This window comes from Scyliorhinus torazame, chromosome 2 (genome assembly GCF_047496885.1).
Source record: "Scyliorhinus torazame isolate Kashiwa2021f chromosome 2, sScyTor2.1, whole genome shotgun sequence".
Taxonomy (NCBI): Eukaryota; Metazoa; Chordata; class Chondrichthyes; order Carcharhiniformes; family Scyliorhinidae; genus Scyliorhinus; species Scyliorhinus torazame.
Window position 1 is genome coordinate 403,994,040 of NC_092708.1, and position 16,914 is coordinate 404,010,953.

General features: G+C 54.4%; 1 protein-coding gene across 2 annotated transcripts in view; it reads right to left on the minus strand.

Annotated features, from left to right (window-relative positions):
- Positions 1–400: 400 nt before the first annotated feature.
- The window catches only part of LOC140406611 (uncharacterized), a 195,276-nt gene continuing 178,762 nt past the window's right edge, over positions 401–16,914 (minus strand). For both annotated transcript variants that reach the window (XM_072494614.1, XM_072494622.1), the window contains exon 3: positions 401–905. In XM_072494614.1, the coding sequence (XP_072350715.1) occupies positions 666–905 (240 nt within the window). In that variant the 3' untranslated portion in view covers positions 401–665. The remainder of the gene's footprint in view (positions 906–16,914) is intronic.

Below are 16,914 nucleotides of genomic sequence, written 5' to 3' on the forward strand. Positions count from 1 at the left end.
TTACTCTGTATCTAACCCCGTGCTGTACCTGTCCTGGGAGTGTTTGATGGGGACAGTGTAGAGGGAGCTTTACTCTGTATCTAACCCCGTGCTGTACCTGTCCTGGCAGTGTTTGATGGAGTCAGTGCAGAGGGAGCTTTACTCTGTATCTAACCCCGTGCTGTACCTGTCCTGGGTGTGTTTGACGGGGACAGTGTAGAGGGAGCTTTACTCTGTATCTAACCCCGTGCTGTACCTGGCCTGGGAGTGTCTGATGGAGTCAGTGCAGAGGGAGCTTTACTCTGTATCTAACCCCGTGCTGTACCTGTCCTGGGAATGTTTGATATATTTGGATTCTGAATTTTAGTGTTGCATCATTGTCAGTGAGGTGCCACAGATCTGAGATAACTTCCACTCAGTATTTTGGGGTTAAATATATATTTTAATATATTCTGCAGTTAACTTTGCAAAGGCCCATTTCCTGTTTGAAAAAGCTGTTAGTTTCCTGCTGCTTTTCCACATGATAATTCTTAGTTTATTTATGTAATGAAGTGAGCCAGATAGAATATGATAAACTCTGCCCTCTGCCCATAGTCCCGGTGCTCACAGTCCAAAGTTGGTTCAGTTCCTCCTTCCTCTGTCACGTTGGTCACAGCCTATCCAGTGGATCAGTTCCCATTGCTGAGTTACCGCTTGGGTGGGGCTGGCCGGCTCCTCAGTGTCTTACACTTGGGGATGTGACTCTGGGCCACGTTGGGTTCGAAGCGGCGGCTGCAGTGTGGGCACTGGATGTAGTCCGAGTTGAGGAAGGGTGAGGGGGCGGCTATGCTACTTTTCTTCTTTCCTCGGTAGATTTCGAGCTCAATTTGCTGTGCCGCATGCAGCATCCGGATAAAGGAGTCGTGTTTCAACTTCCAGTTTACTTTCTTCGAAGTATCAGAGGAAAGTGGAAGGAAAAGAGATTGAGAGTCAAAATAAACAGCTGTAAGGAAAATCCACCACCGCAAATCACAAAGAAATTTGAGGAATTGGTGCCAGACTTCATCAGGAAAATTATCCGAATCACTGAGACACAGAGGGGAAAGGACTTGAAAAACATGCTCAACACGTCGCTGTATCACACTGGGGTACAGTACTGGTGGGGACGGGTCAGTCACTGTATAACACTGGGGTACAGCACTGGTGGGGACGGGTCAGTCACTGTATAACACTGGGGTACAGCACTGGTGGGGACGGGTCTGTCACTGTATAACACTGGGGTACAGTACTGGTGGGGACGGGTCAGTCACTGTATAACACTGGGGTACAGCACTGGTGGGGACGGGCCTGTCACTGTATAACACTGGGGTACAGTACTGGTGGGGACGGGTCAGTCACTGTATAACACTGGGGTACAGCACTGGTGGGGACGGGCCTGTCACTGTATAACACTGGGGTACAGCACTGGTGGGGACAGGTCTGTCACTGTATAACGCTGGGGTACGGGCCTGTCACTGTATAACACTGGGGTACAGTACTGGTGGGGACGGGTCTATCACTGTATAACACTGGGGTACAGTACTGGTGGGGACGGGTCTGTCACTGTATAACACTGGGGTACAGTACTGGTGGGGACGGGTTTGTCACTGTATAACACTGGGGTACAGTACTGGTGGGGACGGGTCTGTCACTGTATAACACTGGGGTACAGTACTGGTGGGGACGGGTCTGTCTCTGTATAACACTGGGGTACAGTACTGGTGGGGACGGGTCTGTCACTGTATAACACTGGGGTACAGTACTGGTGGGGACGGGTCTAACTGTATAACACTGGGGTACAGTACTGGTGGGGACGGGTCTGTCAGTGTAGAACACTGGGGTACAGTACTGGTGGGGACGGGTCTGTCACTATAACACTGGGGTACAGTACTGGTGGAGACGGGTCTGTCGCTGTATAACACTGGGGTACAGTACTGGTGGGGACTGGTCTGTCGCTGTATAACACTGGGGTACAGTACTGGTGGGGACGGGTCTGTCACTGTATAACACGGGTACAGTATTGGTGGGGATGGGTCTGTCACTGTATAACACTGGGGTACAGTACTGATGGCGACGGGTCTGTCACTGTATAACACTGGGGTACAGTACTGATGGCGACGGGTCTGTCACTGTATAACACTGGGGTACAGTACTGGTGGGGACGGGTCTGTCACTGTATAACACTGGAGTACAGTACTGGTGGGGACGGGTCTGTCGCTGTATAACACTGGGGTACAGTACTGGTGGGGACGGGTCTGTCACTGTATAACACTGGGGTACAGTACTGGTGGGGACGGGTCTGTCACTGTATAACACTGGGGTACAGTACTGGTGGGGACGGGTCTGTCACTGTTTAACACTGGGGTACAGTACTGGTGGGGACGGGTCTGTCACTGTATAATACTGGGGTACAGTACTGGTGGGGACGGGTCTGTCACTGTGTAACACGGGTACAGTACTGGTGGGGACGGGTCTGTCACTATAACACTGGGGCACAGTACTGGTGGGGACGGGTCTGTCACTGTATAACACTGGGGTACAGCACTGGTGGGGAAGGGACTGTCACTGTGTAACACTGGGTACAGTACTGGTGGGGACGGGTCTGTCGCTGTATAACACTGGGGTACAGTACTGGTGGGGACGGGGTCTGTCACTGTATAACACTGGGGTACAGCACTGGTGGGGACGGGTCTGTCACTGTATAACACTGGGGTACAGTACTGGTGGGGTCGGGTCTGTCACTGTATAACACTGGGGTACAGTACTGGTGGGGATGGGTCTGTCACTGTATAACACTGGGGTACAGCACTGGTGGGGACGGGTCTGTCACTGTATAACACTGGGGTACAGTACTGGTGGGGACGGGTCTGTCACTGTATAACACTGGGGTACAGTACTGGTGGGGGTGGGTCTGTCACTGTATAAAACTGGGGCACTGTACTGGTGGGGACGGGTCTGTCGCTGTATAACACTGGGGTACAGTACTGGTGGGGGTGGGTCTCTCACTGTATAACACTGGGGTACAGTACTGGTGGGGATGGTCTGTCACTGTATAACACTGGGGTACAGTACTGGTGGGGATGGGTCTGTCACTGTATAACACTGGGGTACAGTACTGGTGGGGACGGGTCTGTCACTGTATAACACTGGGGTACAGTACTGGTGGAGACGGGTCTGTCACTGTATAACACTGGGGTACAGTACTGGTGGGGATGGGTCTGTCTCTGTATAACACTGGGGTACAGTACTGGTGGAGACGGGTCTGTCACTGTATAAGACTGGGGTACAGTACTGGTGGGGACGGGTCTGTCGCTGTATAACACTGGGGTACAGTACTGGTGGGGGTGGGTCTGTCATTGTATAACACTGGGGTACTGTACTGGTGGGGACGGGTCTGTCGCTGTATAACACGGGTACAGTACTGGTGGTGGTGGGTCTGTCACTGTATAACAGTGGAGTACAGTACTGGTGGGGGTGGGTCTGTCACTGTATAACACTGGGGTACAGTACTGGTGGGGAAGGGCCTGTCACTGTATAACACTGGGGTACAGTACTGGTGGGGATGGGTCTGTCACTGTATAACACTGGGGTACAGTACTGGTGGGGACGGGACTGTCACTGTATAACACTGGGGTACAGAACTGGTGGGGACGGGTCTGTCTCTGTATAACACTGGGGTACAGAACTGGTGGGGACGGGTCTGTCTCTGTATAACACTGGGGTACAATACTGGTGGGGACGGGTCTGTCACTGTATAACACTGGGGTACAGTACTGGTGGGGACGGGCCTGTCACTGTATAACACTGGGGTACAGTACTGGTGGGGAGTGGTCTGTCACTGTATAGCAATGGGGTACAGTACTGGTGGGGACGGGTCTGTCACTGTATAACACGGGGGTACAGTACTGGTGGGGGCGGGTCTGTCACTGTATAAAACTGGGGTACTGTACTGGTGGGGGCGGGCCTGTCACTGTATAACACTGGGGTACAGCACTGGTGGGGGTGGGTCTGTCACTGTATAACACTGGGGTACAGTACTGGTGGGGATGGGTCTGTCGCTGTATAACACTGGGGTACAGTACTGGTGGGGACGGGACTGTCACTGTATAACTCTGGGTACAGTACTGGTGGGGGTGGGTCTGTCACTGTATAACACTGGGGTACAGTACTGGTGGGGACGGGTCTGTCTCTGTATAACACTGGGGTACAGCCCTGGTGGGGGTGAGTCTGTCACTGTATAACTCTGGGGTACAGTACTGGTGGGGGTGGGTCTGTCACTGTATAACACTGGGGTACAGTACTGGTGGGGACGGGTCTGTCACTGTATAACACTGGGGTACTGTACTGGTGGGGACGGGTCTGTCATTGTATAACACTGGGGTACAGTACTGGTGGGGACGGGTCTGTCACTGTATAACACTGGGGTACAGTACTGGTGGGGACGGGTCTGTCACTGTATCACACTGGGGTACAGTACTGGTGGGGACGGGCCTGTCACTGTATAACACTGGGGTACTGTACTGGTGGGGACGGGTCTGTTGCTGTATAACACTGGGGTACAGTACTGGTGGGGACGGGTCTGTCACTGTATAACACTGGGGTACAGTACTGGTGGGGGTGGGTCTGTCACTGTATAACACTGGGGTACAGTACGGGTGGGGGTGGGTCTGTCACTGTATCACACTGGTGTACAGTACTGGTGGGGACGGGCCTGTCACTGTATAACACTGGGGTACTGTACTGGTGGGGACGGGTCTGTCGCTGTATAACACTGGGGTACAGTACTGGTGGGGACGGGTCTGTCACTGTATAACACTGGGGTACAGTACTGGTGGGGGTGGGTCTGTCACTGTATAACACTGGGGTACAGTACTGGTGGGGACGGGTCTGTCACTGTATAACACTGGGGTACAGTACTGGTGGGGACGGGTCTGTCACTGTATAACACGGGGGTACAGTACTGGTGGGGACGGACCTGTCACTGTATAACACTGGGGTACAGTACTGGTGGGGGCGGGTCTGTCACTGTATAACACTGGGGTACAGCACTGGTGGGGACGGGTCAGTCACTGTATAACACTGGGGTACAGTACAGGTGGGGATTGGTCTGTCACTGTATAACACTGGGGTACAGTACTGGTGGGGGCGGATCAGTCACTGTATAACACTGGGGTACAGCATTGGTGGGGACGGGTCAGTCACTGTATAACACTGGGGTACAGTACTGGTGGGGGTGGGTCTCTCACTGTATAACACTGGGGTACAGTACTGGTGGGGGCGGGTCTCTCACTGTATAACACTGGGGTACAGTACTGGTTGGGACGGGTCTGTCGCTGTATAACACTGGGGTACAGTACTGGTGGGGACGGGTCTGTCACTGTATAACACTGGGGTACAGTACTGGTGGGGACGGGTCTGTCGCTGTATAACACTGGGGTACAGTACTGGTGGGGACGGGTCCGTCACTATAACACTGGGGTACAGTACTGGTGGGGACGGGTCAGTCACTATAACACTGGGGTACAGCACTGGTGGGGACGGGTTAGTCACTGTATAACACTGGGGTACAGTACTGGTGGGGATGGGTCTGTCTCTGTATAACACTGGGGTACAGTACTGGTGGAGACGGGTCTGTCACTGTATAACACTGGGGTACAGTACTGGTGGGGACGGGTCTGTCGCTGTATAACACTGGGGTACAGTACTGGTGGGGGTGGGTCTGTCATTGTATAACACTGGGGTACTGTACTGGTGGGGACGGGTCTGTCGCTGTATAACACGGGTACAGTACTGGTGGGGGTGGGTCTGTCACTGTATAACAGTGGAGTACAGTACTGGTGGGCGTGGGTCTGTCACTGTATAACACTGGGGTACAGTACTGGTGGGGAAGGGCCTGTCACTGTATAACACTGGGGTACAGTACTGGTGGGGATGGGTCTGTCACTGTATAACACTGGGGTACAGTACTGGTGGGGACGGGACTGTCACTGTATAACACTGGGGTACAGAACTGGTGGGGACGGGTCTGTCTCTGTATAACACTGGGGTACAATACTGGTGGGGACGGGTCTGTCACTGTATAACACTGGGGTACAGTACTGGTGGGGACGGGTCTGTCACTGTATAACACTGGGGTACAGTACTGGTGGGGAGTGGTCTGTCACTGTATAGCAATGGGGTACAGTACTGGTGGGGACGGGTCTGTCACTGTATAACACGGGGGTACAGTACTGGTGGGGACGGACCTGTCACTGTATAACACAGGTGCAGTACTGGTGGGGGCGGGTCTGTCACTGTATAACACTGGGGTACAGTACTGGTGGGGGCGGGTCTGTCACTGTATAAAACTGGGGTACTGTACTGGTGGGGACGGGCCTGTCACTGTATAACACTGAGGTACAGTACTGGTGGGGGCGGGTCTGTCACTGTATAAAACTGGGGTACTGTACTGGTGGGGACGGGCCTGTCACTGTATAACACTGGGGTACAGCACTGGTGGGGGTGGGTCTGTCACTGTATAACACTGGGGTACAGTACTGGTGGGGACGGGTCTGTCGCTGTATAACACTGGGGTACAGTACTGGTGGGGACGGGACTGTCACTGTATAACTCAGGGGTACAGTACTGGTGGGGGTGGGTCTGTCACTGTATAACACTGGGGTACAGTACTGGTGGGGACGGGTCTGTCTCTGTATAACACTGGGGTACAGCCCTGGTGGGGGTGAGTCTGTCACTGTATAACTCTGGGGTACAGTACTGGTGGGGGTGGGTCTGTCACTGTATAACACTGGGGTACAGTACTGGTGGGGACGGGTCTGTCACTGTATAACACTGGGGTACTGTACTGGTGGGGACGGGTCTGTCATTGTATAACACTGGGGTACAGTACTGGTGGGGACGGGTCTGTCAATGTATAACACTGGGGTACAGTACTGGTGGGGACGGGTCTGTCACTGTATCACACTGGGGTACAGTACTGGTGGGGACGGGCCTGTCACTGTATAACACTGGGGTACTGTACTGGTGGGGACGGGTCTGTCGCTGTATAACACTGGGGTACAGTACTGGTGGGGACGGGTCTGTCACTGTATAACACTGGGGTACAGTACTGGTGGGGGTGGGTCTGTCACTGTATAACACTGGGGTACAGTACGGGTGGGGGTGGGTCTGTCACTGTATAACACTGGGGTACAGTACTGGTGGGGAAGGGTCTGTCACTGTATAACACTGGGGTACAGTACTGGTGGGGAAGGGCCTGTCACTATATAACACTGGGGTACAGTACTGGTGTGGATGGGTCTGTCACTGTATAACACTGGGGTACAGTACTGGTGGGGACGGGTCTGTCACTGTATAACACTGGGGTACAGAACTGGTGGGGACGGGTCTGTCTCTGTATAACACTGGGGTACAGTACTGGTGGGGACGGGTCTGTCACTGTATAACACTGGGGTACAGTACTGGTGGGGACGGGTCTGTCACTGTATAACACTGGGGTACAGTACTGGTGGGGACGGGTCTGTCACTATAACACGGGGGTACAGTACTGGTGGGGACGGACCTGTCACTGTATAACACTGGGGTACAGTACTGGTGGGGGCGGGTCTGTCACTGTATAACACTGGGGTACAGCACTGGTGGGGACGGGTCAGTCACTGTATAACACTGGGGTACAGTACAGGTGGGGATTGGTCTGTCACTGTATAACACTGGGGTACAGTACTGGTGGGGGCGGATCAGTCACTGTATAACACTGGGGTACAGCACTGGTGGGGACGGGTCAGTCACTGTATAACACGGGTTCAGTACTGGTGGGGATGGGTCTGTCACTGTATAACACGGGTACAGTACTGGTGGGGGCGGGTCTCTCACTGTATAACACTGGGGTACAGTACTGGTGGGGGCGGGTCTCTCACTGTATAACACTGGGGTACAGTACTGGTGGGGACGGGTCTGTCACTGTATAACACTGGGGTACAGCACTGGTGGGGACGGGTCCGTCACTATAACACTGGGGTACAGTACTGGTGGGGACGGGTCAGTCACTATAACACTGGGGTACAGCACTGGTGGGGACCGGTTAGTCACTGTATAACACTGGGGTACAGTACTGGTGGGGCCGGGTCTGTCACTGTATAACACTGGGGTACAGTACTGGTGGGGGCGGGTCTGTCACTGTATAACACTGGGGTACAGTACTGGTGGGGACGGGTCTGTCGCTGTATAACACTGGGGTACAGTACTGGTGGGGGTGGGTCTGTCATTGTATAACACTGGGGTACTGTACTGGTGGGGACGGGTCTGTCGCTGTATAACACGGGTACAGTACTGGTGGGGGTGGGTCTGTCACTGTATAACAGTGGAGTACAGTACTGGTGGGGGTGGATCTGTCACTGTATAACACTGGGGTACAGTACTGGTGGGGAAGGGTCTGTCACTGTATAACACTGGGGTACAGTACTGGTGGGGATGGGTCTGTCACTGTATAACACTGGGGTACAGTACTGGTGGGGACGGGACAGTCACTGTGTAACACTGGGGTACAGAACTGGTGGGGACGGGTCTGTCTCTGTATAACACTGGGGTACAATACTGGTGGGGACGGGTCTGTCACTGTATAACACTGGGGTACAGTACTGGTGGGGACGGGTCTGTCACTGTATAACACTGGGGTACAGTACTGGTGGGGAGTGGTCTGTCACTGTATAGCAATGGGGTACAGTACTGGTGGGGACTGGTCTGTCACTGTATAACACGGGGGTACAGTACTGGTGGGGGCGGGTCTGTCACTGTATAACACGGGTACAGTACTGGTGGGGGCGGGTCTGTCACTGTATAACACTGGGGTACAGTACTGGTGGGGGCGGGTCTGTCACTGTATAAAACTGGGGTACTGTACTGGTGGGGACGGGCCTGTCACTGTATAACACTGAGGTACAGTACTGGTGGGGGCGGGTCTGTCACTGTATAAAACTGGGGTACTGTACTGGTGGGGACGGGCCTGTCACTGTATAACACTGGGGTACAGCACTGGTGGGGGTGGGTCTGTCACTGTATAACACTGGGGTACAGTACTGGTGGGGACGGGTCTGTCGCTGTATAACACTGGGGTACAGTACTGGTGGGAACGGGACTGTCACTGTATAACTCTGGGGTACAGTACTGGTGGGGGTGGGTCTGTCACTGTATAACACTGGGGTACAGTACTGGTGGGGGCGGGTCTGCCTCTGTATAACACTGGGGTACAGCACTGGTGGGGGTGAGTCTGTCACTGTATAACTCTGGGGTACAGTACTGGTGGGGGTGGGTCTGTCACTGTATAACACTGGGGTACAGTACTGGTGGGGACGGGTCTGTCACTGTATAACACTGGGGTACTGTACTGGTGGGGACGGGTCTGTCATTGTATAACACTGGGGTACAGTACTGGTGGGGACGGGTCTGTCACTGTATAACACTGGGGTACAGTACTGGTGGGGACTGGTCTGTCACTGTATCACACTGGGGTACAGTACTGGTGGGGACGGGCCTGTCACTGTATAACACTGGGGTACTGTACTGGTGGGGACGGGTCTGTCGCTGTATAACACTGGGGTACAGTACTGGTGGGGACGGGTCTGTCACTGTATAACACTGGGGTACAGTACATGTGGGGGTGGGTCTGTCACTGTATAACACTGGGGTACAGTACGGGTGGGGGTGGGTCTGTCACTGTATAACACTGGGGTACAGTACTGGTGGGGAAGGGTCTGTCACTGTATAACACTGGGGTACAGTACTGGTGGGGAAGGGCCGGTCACTGTATAACACTGGGGTACAGTACTGGTGTGGATTGGTCTGTCACTGTATAACACTGGGGTACAGTACTGGTGGGGACGGGTCTGTCACTGTATAACACTGGGGTACAGAACTGGTGGGGACGGGTCTGTCTCTGTATAACACTGGGGTACAGTACTGGTGGGGACGGGTCTGTCACTGTATAACACTGGGGTACAGTACTGGTGGGGACGGGTCTGTCACTGTATAACACTGGGGTACAGTACTGGTGGGGACGGGTCTGTCACTGTATAACACGGGGGTACAGTACTGGTGGGGACGGACCTGTCACTGTATAACACTGGGGTACAGTACTGGTGGGGGCGGGTCTGTCACTGTATAACACTGGGGTACTGTACTGGTGGGGACGGGCCTGTCACTGTATAACACTGGGGTATAGTACTGGTGGGGGCGGGTCTGTCACTGTATAAAACTGGGGTACTGTACTGGTGGGGACGGGCCTGTCACTGTATAACACTGGGGTACAGTACTGGTGGGGGCGGGTCTGTCACTGTATAACACTGGGGTACAGTACAGGTGGGGATTGGTCTGTCACTGTATAACACTGGGGTACAGTACTGGTGGGGGCGGATCAGTCACTGTATAACACTGGGGTACAGCACTGGTGGGGACGGGTCAGTCACTGTATAACACGGGTTCAGTACTGGTGGGGATGGGTCTGTCACTGTATAACACTGGGGTACAGTACTGGTGGGGGCGGGTCTCTCACTGTATAACACTGGGGTACAGTACTGGTGGGGGCGGGTCTCTCACTGTATAACACTGGGGTACAGTACTGGTGGGGACGGGTCTGTCACTGTATAACACTGGGGTACAGCACTGGTGGGGACGGGTCCGTCACTATAACACTGGGGTACAGTACTGGTGGGGACGGGTCAGTCACTATAACACTGGGGTACAGCACTGGTGGGGACGGGTTAGTCACTGTATAACACTGGGGTACAGTACTGGTGGGGGCGGGTCTGTCACTGTATAACACTGGGGTACAGTACTGGTGGGGGCGGGTCTGTCACTGTATAACACTGGGGTACAGTACTGGTGGGGGCGGATCAGTCACTGTATAACACTGGGGTACAGCACTGGTGGGGACGGGTCAGTCACTGTATAACACGGGTTCAGTACTGGTGGGGATGGGTCTGTCACTGTATAACACTGGGGTACAGTGCTGGTGGGGACGGGTCTGTCACTGTATAACACTGGGATACAATACTGGTGGGGACGGGTCTGTCACTGTATAACACTGGGGTACAGTACTGGTGGGGGCGGGTCTGTCACTGTATAACACTGGGGTACAGTACTGGTGGGGACATGTCTGTCACTGTATAACACTGGGGTACAGTACTGGTGGGGTCAGGTTTGTCACTGTGTAACACGGGTACAGCACTGGTGGGGAAGGGACTGTCATTGTATAACACTGGGTACAGTACTGGTGGGGACGGGTCTGTCGCTGTATAACACTGGGGTACAGTACTGGTGGGGACGGGTCTGTCACTGTATAACACTGGGGTACAGGACTGGTGGGGACGGGTCTGTCACTGTATAACACTGGGGTACAGCACTGGTGGGGACGGGTCTGTCACTGTATAACACTGGGGTACAGTACTGGTGGGGATGGGTCTGTCACTGTATAACACTGGGGTACAGTACTGGTGGGGACGGGTCTGTCGCTGTATAACACTGGGGTACAGTACTGGTGGGGACGGGTCTGTCACTATATAACACTGGGGTACAGTACTGGTGGGGACGGGTCTGTCACTGTATAACACTGGGGTACAGTACTGGTGGGGACGGGTCTGTCACTGTACAACACTGGGGTACAGTACTGATGGGGATGGGTCTGTCACTGTATAACACTGGGGTACAGTACTGGTGGGGACGGATCTGTCACTGTATAACACTGGGGTACAGTACTGATGGGGATGGGTCTGTCACTGTATAACACTGGGGTACAGTAATGGTGGGGACGGGTCTGTCACTGTTTAACACTGGGGCCCAGTAATGGTGGGGACGGGTCTGTCACTGTATAACACTGGGGTACAGTACTGGTAGGGATGGGTCTGTCACTGTTTAACACTGGGGTACAGTACTGGTGGGGGCTGGTCTGTCACTGTATAACACTGGGGGACAGTACTGGTGGGGGTGGGTCTGTCACGATAACGCTGGGGCACAGTACTGGTGGGGACGGGTCTGTCACTGTATAACACTGGGGTACAGTACTGGTGGGACGGGTCTGTCACTGTATAACACTGGGGTACAGTACTGGTGGGGACGGGTCTGTCACTGTATAACACTGGGGCACAGTACTGGTGGAGACGGGTCTGTCACTGTATAACACTGGGGTACAGTACTGGTGGGGACGGGTCTGTCACTGTATAACACTGGGTACAGTACTGGTGGGGACGGGTCTGTCACTGTATAACACTGCGGTACAGTACTGGTGGGGGTGGGTCTGTCACTGTATAACGCTGGGGCACAGTACTGGTGGGGACGGGTCTGTCACTGTATAACACTGGGGTACAGTACTGGTGGGGACGGGTCTGTCACTGTATAACACTGGGGTAAAGTACTGATGGGGATGGGTCTGTCACTGTATAACACTGGGGTACAGTACTGTTGGGGACCGGTCTGTCTCTGTATAAAACTGGGTACAGTACTGGTGGGGACGGGCCTGTCACTGTATAACACTGGGGTACAGTACTGGTGGGGACGGGTCTGTCACTGTATAACACTGGGGTACAGTGCTGGTGGGGACGGGTCTGTCACTGTATAACGCTGGAGTACAGCACTGGTGGGGACGGGCCTGTCACTGTATAACACTGGGGTACAGTACTGGTGGGGACGGGCCTGTCACTGTATAACACTGGGGTACAGTACTGGTGGGGGCGGGTCTGTCACTGTATAACACTGGGGTACAGTACTGGTCGGGATGGGTCTGTCACTGTATAACACTGGGGTACAGTACTGGTGAGGACGGGTCTGTCGCTGTATAACACGGGTACAGTACTGGTGGGGGTGGGTCTGTCACTGTATAACACTGGGGTACAGTACTGGTCGGGATGGGTCTGTCACTGTATAACACTGGGGTACAGTACTGGTGAGGACGGGTCTGTCGCTGTATAACACGGGTACAGTACTGGTGGGGGTGGGTCTGTCACTGTATAACACTGGGGTACAGTACTGGTGGGGATGGGTCTCTCACTGTATAACACTGGGGTACAGTACTGGTGGGGACGGGTCTGTCACTGTTTAACACTGGGGAACAGTAATGGTGGCGACGGGTCTGTCACTGTTTAACACTGGGGTACAGTAATGGTGGGGACGGGTCTGTCACTGTATAACACTGGGGTACAGTACTGGTGGGGATTGGTCTGTCACTGTATAACACTGGGGTACAGTACTGGTGGGGACGGGTCTGTCACTGTATAACACTGGGGTACAGCACTGGTGGGGACGGGTCTGTCACTTTTTAACACTGCGGTACAGTACTGGTGGGGACGGGTCTGTCGCTGTATAACACTGGGGTACAGTACTGGTGGGGACGGGTCTGTCACTGTATAACACTGGGGTACAGTACTGGTGGGGGTGGGTCTGTCACTGTATAACACTGGGGTACAGTACTGGTGGGGACGGGTCTGTCGCTGTATAACACTGGGGTACAGTACTGGTGGGGACGGGTCTGTCACTGTATAACACTGGGGTACAGTACTGGTGGGGGTGGGTCTGTCACTGTATAACACTGGGGTACAGTACTGGTGGGGACGGGTCTGTCGCTGTATAACACTGGGGTACAGTACTGGTGGGGACGGGTCTGTCGCTGTATAACACGGGTACAGTACTGGTGAGGTTGGGTCTGTCACTGTATAACACTGGGGTACAGTACTGGTGGGGACGGATCTGTCACTGTATAACACTGGGGTACAGTACTGATGGGGATGGGTCTGTCACTGTATAACACTGGGGTACAGTAATGGTGGGGACGGGTCTGTCACTGTATAACACTGGGGTACAGTACTGGTGGGGGCTGGTCTGTCACTGTATAACACTGGGGGACAGTACTGGTGGGGGTGGGTCTGTCACGATAACGCTGGGGCACAGTACTGGTGGGGGCGGGTCTGTCACTGTATAACACTGGGGTACAGTACTGGTGGGGGCTGGTCTGTCACTGTATAACACTGGGGTACAGTACTGGTGGGGGTGGGTCTGTCACTGTATAACACTGGGGCACAGTACTGGTGGAGACGGGTCTGTCACTGTATAACACTGGGGTACAGTACTGGTGGGGACGGGTCTGTCACTGTATAACACTGGGGTAAAGTACTGATGGGGATGGGTCTGTCACTGTATAACACTGGGGTACAGTACTGTTGGGGACGGGTCTGTCTCTGTATAAAACTGGGTACAGTACTGGTGGGGACGGGCCTGTCACTGTATAACACTGGGGTACAGGACTGGTGGGGACGGGCCTGTCACTGTATAACACTGGGGTACAGGACTGGTGGGGATAGGTCTACCACTGTATAACACTGGGGTACAGTACTGGTGGGGACGGGTCTGTCTCTGTATAACACTGGGGTACAGTACTGGTGGGGACGGGTCTGTCAGTGTAGAACACTGGGGTACAGTACTGGTGGGGACGGGTCTGTCACTACAACACTGGGGTACAGTACTGGTGGGGGCGGGTCTGTCGCTGTATAACACGGGTACAGTACTGGTGGGGTTGGGTCTGTCACTGTATAACACTGGGGTACAGTACTGGTGGGGATGGGTCTGTCACTGTATAACATTGGGGTACAGTACCGGTGGGGACGGGTCTGTCACTGTATAACACTGGGGTGCAGTACTGGTGGGGACGGGTCTGTCACTGTATAACACTGGGGTACAGTACTGGTGGGGACGGGCCTGTCACTGTATAACACTCGGGTACAGTACTGGTGGGGACGGGTCTGTCACTGTATAACGCTGGGGTACAGTGCTGGTGGGGACGGGTCTGTCACTGTATAACGCTGGAGTACAGTACTGGTGGGGACGGGCCTGTCACTGTATAACGCTGGGGTACAGTGCTGGTGGGGACGGGTCTGTCACTGTATAACACTGGAGTACAGCACTGGTGGGGACGGGCCTGTCACTGTATAACACTGGGGTGCAGTACTGGTGGGGACGGGTCTGTCACTGTATAACACTGGGGTACAGTACTGGTGGGGACGGGCCTGTCACTGTATAACACTGGGGTACAGTGCTGGTGGGGACGGGTCTGTCACTGTATAACGCTGGAGTACAGCACTGGTGGGGACGGGCCTGTCACTGTATAACACTGGGGTGCAGTACTGGTGGGGACGGGTCTGTCACTGTATAACACTGGGGTACAGAACTGGTGGGGACGGGCCTGTCACTGTATAACACTCGGGTACAGTACTGGTGGGGGACGGGCCTGTCACTGTATAACGCTGGGGTACAGTGCTGGTGGGGACGGGTCTGTCACTGTATAACGCTGGAGTACAGTACTGGTGGGGACGGGCCTGTCACTGTATAACGCTGGGGTACAGTGCTGGTGGGGACGGGTCTGTCACTGTATAACACTGGGGTACAGTACTGGTGGGGACGGGCCTGTCACTGTATAACACTGGGGTACAGTACTGGTGGGGACGGGCCTGTCACTGTATAACACTGGGGTACAGTACTGGTGGGGACGGGCCTGTCACTGTATAACACTGGGGTACAGTACTGGTGGGGGCGGGTCTGTCACTGTATAACACTGGGGTATAGTACTGGTGAGGACGGGTCTGTCACTGTATAACACTGGGGTACAGTACTGGTGGAGACGGGCCTGTCACTGGATAACACTGGGGTACAGTACTGGTGAGGATGGGTCTGTCACTGTATAACACTGGGGTACAGTACTGGTGAGGACGGGTCTGTCACTGTATAACACTGGGGCACAGTACTGGTGGGGATGGGTCTGTCACTGTATAACACTGGGGTACAGTACTGGTGAGGACGGGTCTGTCGCTGTATAACACGGGTACAGTACTGGTGGGGGTGGGTCTGTCACTGTATAACACTGGGGCACAGTACTGGTGGGGATGGGTCTGTCACTGTATAACACTGGGGTACAGTACTGGTGAGGACGGGTCTGTCGCTGTATAACACGGGTACAGTACTGGTGGGGGTGGGTCTGTCGCTGTATAACACGGGTACAGTACTGGTGGGGGTGGGTCTGTCACTGTATAACACTGGGGCACAGTACTGGTGGGGACAGGTCTGTCACTGTATAACACTGGGGTACAGTACTGGTGGGGACGGGTCTGTCACTGGATAACACTGGGGTACAGTGCTGGTGGGGACAGGTCTGTCACTATAACGCTGGTGTACAGTACTGGTGGGGGCGGGTCTGTCACTGTATAACACTGGGGTACAGAACTGGTGGGGACGGGTCTGTCACTGTATAACCCTGGGGTACAGGACTGGTGGGGGCGGGTCTGTCACTAGAACACTGGGGTACAGTACTGGTGGGGGCAGGTCTGTCACTGTATAACACTGGGGTACAGTACTGGTGGGTACGGGTCTGTCACTGTATAACACTGGGGTACAGTACTGGTGGTGACGGGTCTGTCACTGTATAACACTGGGGTACAGGACTGGTGGGGACGGGTCTGTCACTGTATAACTCTGGGGTACAGTACTGGTGGGGACGGGTCTGTCGCTGTATAACACGGGTACAGTACTGGTGGGGGTGGGTCTGTCACTGTATAACACTGGGGTACAGTAATGGTGGGGACGGGTCTGTCACTGTATAACACTGGGGTACAGTACTGGTGGGGATGGGTCTGTCACTGTATAACACTGGGGTACAGTGATGGTGGGGACGGGTCAGTCACCGTTAAACACTGGGGTATAGTACTGGTGGGGACGTGTCTGTCACTGTATAACACTGGGGGACAGTACTGGTGGGGGCTGGTCTGTCACTGGATAACACTGGGGGACAGTACTGGTGGGGAAGGGCCTGTCACTGTATAACACTGGGGTACAGTACTGGTGGGGATGGGTCTGTCACGATAACGCTGGGGCACAGTACTGGTGGGG